This window comes from Etheostoma spectabile, chromosome 18, assembly GCF_008692095.1.
Source record: "Etheostoma spectabile isolate EspeVRDwgs_2016 chromosome 18, UIUC_Espe_1.0, whole genome shotgun sequence".
Lineage (NCBI taxonomy): Eukaryota > Metazoa > Chordata > Actinopteri > Perciformes > Percidae > Etheostoma > Etheostoma spectabile.
In genome coordinates this window covers 14,613,624-14,617,116 of record NC_045750.1, presented here as the reverse complement: position 1 = coordinate 14,617,116, position 3,493 = coordinate 14,613,624, and the positions used below count along the sequence as shown (strand labels likewise).

The following is a 3,493-nucleotide window of genomic DNA, read 5'->3' as shown; positions in this document are numbered from 1 at the left end:
GTGTGTGTGTGTGTGTGTGTGTGTGTGTGTGTGTGTGTGTGTGTGTGTGTCCAGGGAGAGCTGACCTTATGATATGGCGAGCTCAGTGTTGCTATGATGACCACGAGACACCCATTTAGCCCCTGTTTTATCTTGCTTCCTACAAATTAGTAAAGAAGATACAAGCATTACAAGGCAGAGCCTACGCTAAAGTCACACAGACACACAGTCCAGCCTCTATGATTTAGCTTTCCTTCTACTGGTGCAGGGAGGGATTACATCCTTGGAGATAGATGAGAAGGATCGGAGAACCAGGAAAGGGCAGGTAGATAGAAAGAGATAGATAGAAGGAGGCCTGTAGGCTCTGGTTGGCTAAACTGTGGTCATTTATCACATGTACGTGACCAGCTGCTGGGAGTAATAGTGGATCGTAGAGGAATCCACCACAGGCGCCTTGGCCTGCTGTGAGGACAGCAAATTACACACTGCAGCTATATTGTATAGAAGTTAGTAAAGTTTTGTATTAGAACCATGTACTGTCGATATTATGAACAATAGATTACAGTAGATTATAAAAGCCATGCCTATGATGACAAACCTTCATAGTGCTGTAACATACAAAATTACATCCATTGTTTTTTTAAATGGGCATTTTTCAAGTTTTTTTCAATAGCAACAGTAGAGCGATGACAGGAAATGAGAAGAGGGATGACATGAAATAAATTGAAGAAATTGAGGTTCATGGTTAGCATCATTATTCCGCTTTTCCAATAGGCGCGTCACACGTGTTCTGGCTGCGTTCCGGTTTGGTTCTGTTCTCCGCCATGCACCGTACCACCTTAAGCTTGTATCTACTAGGGGTGGGGGGGTATTAATAGTATTGTGATATTTTCCGTGGCAATAATATTGAGATGAAGAAAGAGAGAAATGTATCTTTTCAGATAAAACAAATGTTGACAAAGTTTTCTTTTGGGGACATAATTTAAAAGTTGTAAAAAAGTAATTAATTGCAGGACATCACAGAATATTGCAGTATGTTTAAAATCGCAATAATATCCTTATTGTGACATCAGTATTGTGAGGATATCGTATCGTGAGGACTCCAGGCACTCCTACTGTTAAACTCCATGCCTTTTCTTCTCTTGGAAAAAAATCTGTGACGTCTATTATTTTTTTAAGCCTCCAAGATGAATCTTTTGTCATCTGTTGTGTGGTAACAGAGACATATGGGGGTGTCTTTTGGTGAATTGACTGGATACTGTTTCACTTCTTGCCCGGCTGTCCAAACGGCCTGCAGCATGCATGAAAATACACCTGGCGTGTATCTTTAGCGGAACGGAGAGCCGCTTCACACACGCTTTTGGGAGGCGCCGTTGCTTCATTGTCTTGAATGGCTGCGAATGGTCACATGGGCTACGGCGCCTCCTAAACGCATAGCAGACACGCCCAGTGGAAAATAGGGTTAATGAAACCAGCAACCCTTTGGAGAAGCCTCCAATCTGCCACTCATAATCTCTCTCCCCCTAAACTTCATGAGAAACAATTGGAACAGAGTATTGAGAGCTTAGAGCGCAGCTCTGTCTTCACACCACACCCACTGTCCCTAACTGACGCTTAAACACCCAGCGATACCCCTGCCTCTAATTTTGCAGCAGGTACTTTCCCCACATCTGTACTGAAATATCTTAATTTTCCAAGAGACGACCGTGGTGTCAAACTTGGAAAATTCAACTCCCAGACTGCATGACACTCAGCGGGAGAGCACATCAGAGATCACAGGGAACATTAACTAAAAAAGCAGACAGGCTTCAGTCTTCAGCTTGGTTTTGATATTCTACCTATAAATACCATGAATCATGAATATAGGATGTCCCTATATCGTGAATATCGTTTATGAATGTCACCTATGGGTGAGTTCAATACCAAGAGTGTCAATGTCTTGCTCAGAGTGTAAAGGGAATCAACGGAAGCTCTCCGGCCGGTACCTCACGATGAATATATTAAGTGCAAAGATTTTTTTTAAGTAAATACTTTCAGATTGTTTTCTAAAAGCTGACAGACCACGAAACTCCTAGCTCGGCATTACCAGCAGTGCTGTGCATCTAACTTCTTTGAAAGCCGTCACACCACCAGGTTTTCAATTCTGACTACAGTAGCTGCAGAATTATTATTTTTGCACAGTGATGTTGTATCAATTATCCAGCCTTAGAAGTCCTGTATCTCAAAATAGGAGGGACAGCTAGTGTCAGCAAGCTTGTTTTGGGTTGCACCTACTATTCCAATTTTGAATGGACCTTTTCTGACGTCATGTATCTTGGTCAAATGTTTACTCAAAGAGCTCTGCCTATATGTAGAAATAAAATCAATTGTGAATTTACAAAGACAACACAGAGCAAAAAAAACAAATTGATAAGATATGATGATTGATGATACTTGATGCTGTAAGATACGGAAATATATATTGAAAGACACACATGGACTGACACATACACACACAACCAAAAGCCATGTCAGACTCTCCAGGATGAAATCCTCAGCCCTTTTTTATTGGAAGAGAAAAATAAGCAAAGGTGAGCAGGGCAGAAGAGAGAGTGAGCAGGTTCAGGTCATTGCTGCCCTCTGGGTTAATACCTGTAGGGAACCGGCCACTCAAAAACAAACTTCACTCACTAACGTTTGGATTTCCTAAACCATACTGCACTTCAATTCCTATCTCTAAAACAGGAGACTGCCTCCTTATGCTTTTCCTTTCTGTCTTCTTTTTGTATTCCAGCGTTACAGGCAACTTTATGATTTGTCCCGATCCGAGAAGTCAAAAGTCCACGAGCTGGCAGTCACCATGGCAACTGATGGACAGGCTCTGGACTGCATTAAAGAGCTTCTGCGTGTGGCTGTTGGACCCCTAGACCTCTCTGTTAAAACGGTGCTTCGTGACGCAATGGAGCGAGTAGTGGCCGCACTCAGGTATTGTCTCTCTCCTTTTCTCCATACAATACACATGTATACCAAAAACGTTTCATAGAGAAAATACGCAATGACAACAAGATAAGCTTGGCTGTACACTTGAAGCAATTATTTAGCATTTTTGAAAATACACTTTTTTGCCTTCTTGCAGAGAGTTAGATGAGATAATCAATAATATTCTGATGTCTTTTCTAACTATAGAGCTGGAGCCAATACAAAGGTGTCAGTCATGTGATATCTATTATATGTTTAGACGAATAACTAAGCTTAGCATAAAGAGTGGAAACGGGGTAAAACTGCTGGCCCGGCTTTCTTTAAAGTTCAATTTCCTGGAATATTTACTGGTTGCCTGGCAACCTCACGATGATGACATGACTTCTAGGCACTTAAAACCATCTATCTATACATCTTCATCCGCTTATCCGTTAGCGGGTCGCGGGGGCAGCAGCTCCAGAAGGGGACCCCAAATTTGCCTTTCCCGAGCCACATCCAACAACTCCGACTGGGGAATCCCTAGGTGTTCCCAGGCCAGGTTGGAGATATAATCTCT

At 42.3% G+C, this 3,493-nt stretch overlaps 1 protein-coding gene across 1 annotated transcript in view; it reads left to right on the top strand.

Moving 5' to 3' along the window:
• The window catches only part of nbas (NBAS subunit of NRZ tethering complex), a 185,629-nt gene that overhangs the window by 110,465 nt on the left and 71,671 nt on the right, over positions 1-3,493 (top strand). The window contains 1 exon segment of the mRNA XM_032542394.1: positions 2,753-2,943. Coding sequence (XP_032398285.1) covers positions 2,753-2,943 — 191 coding nt within the window.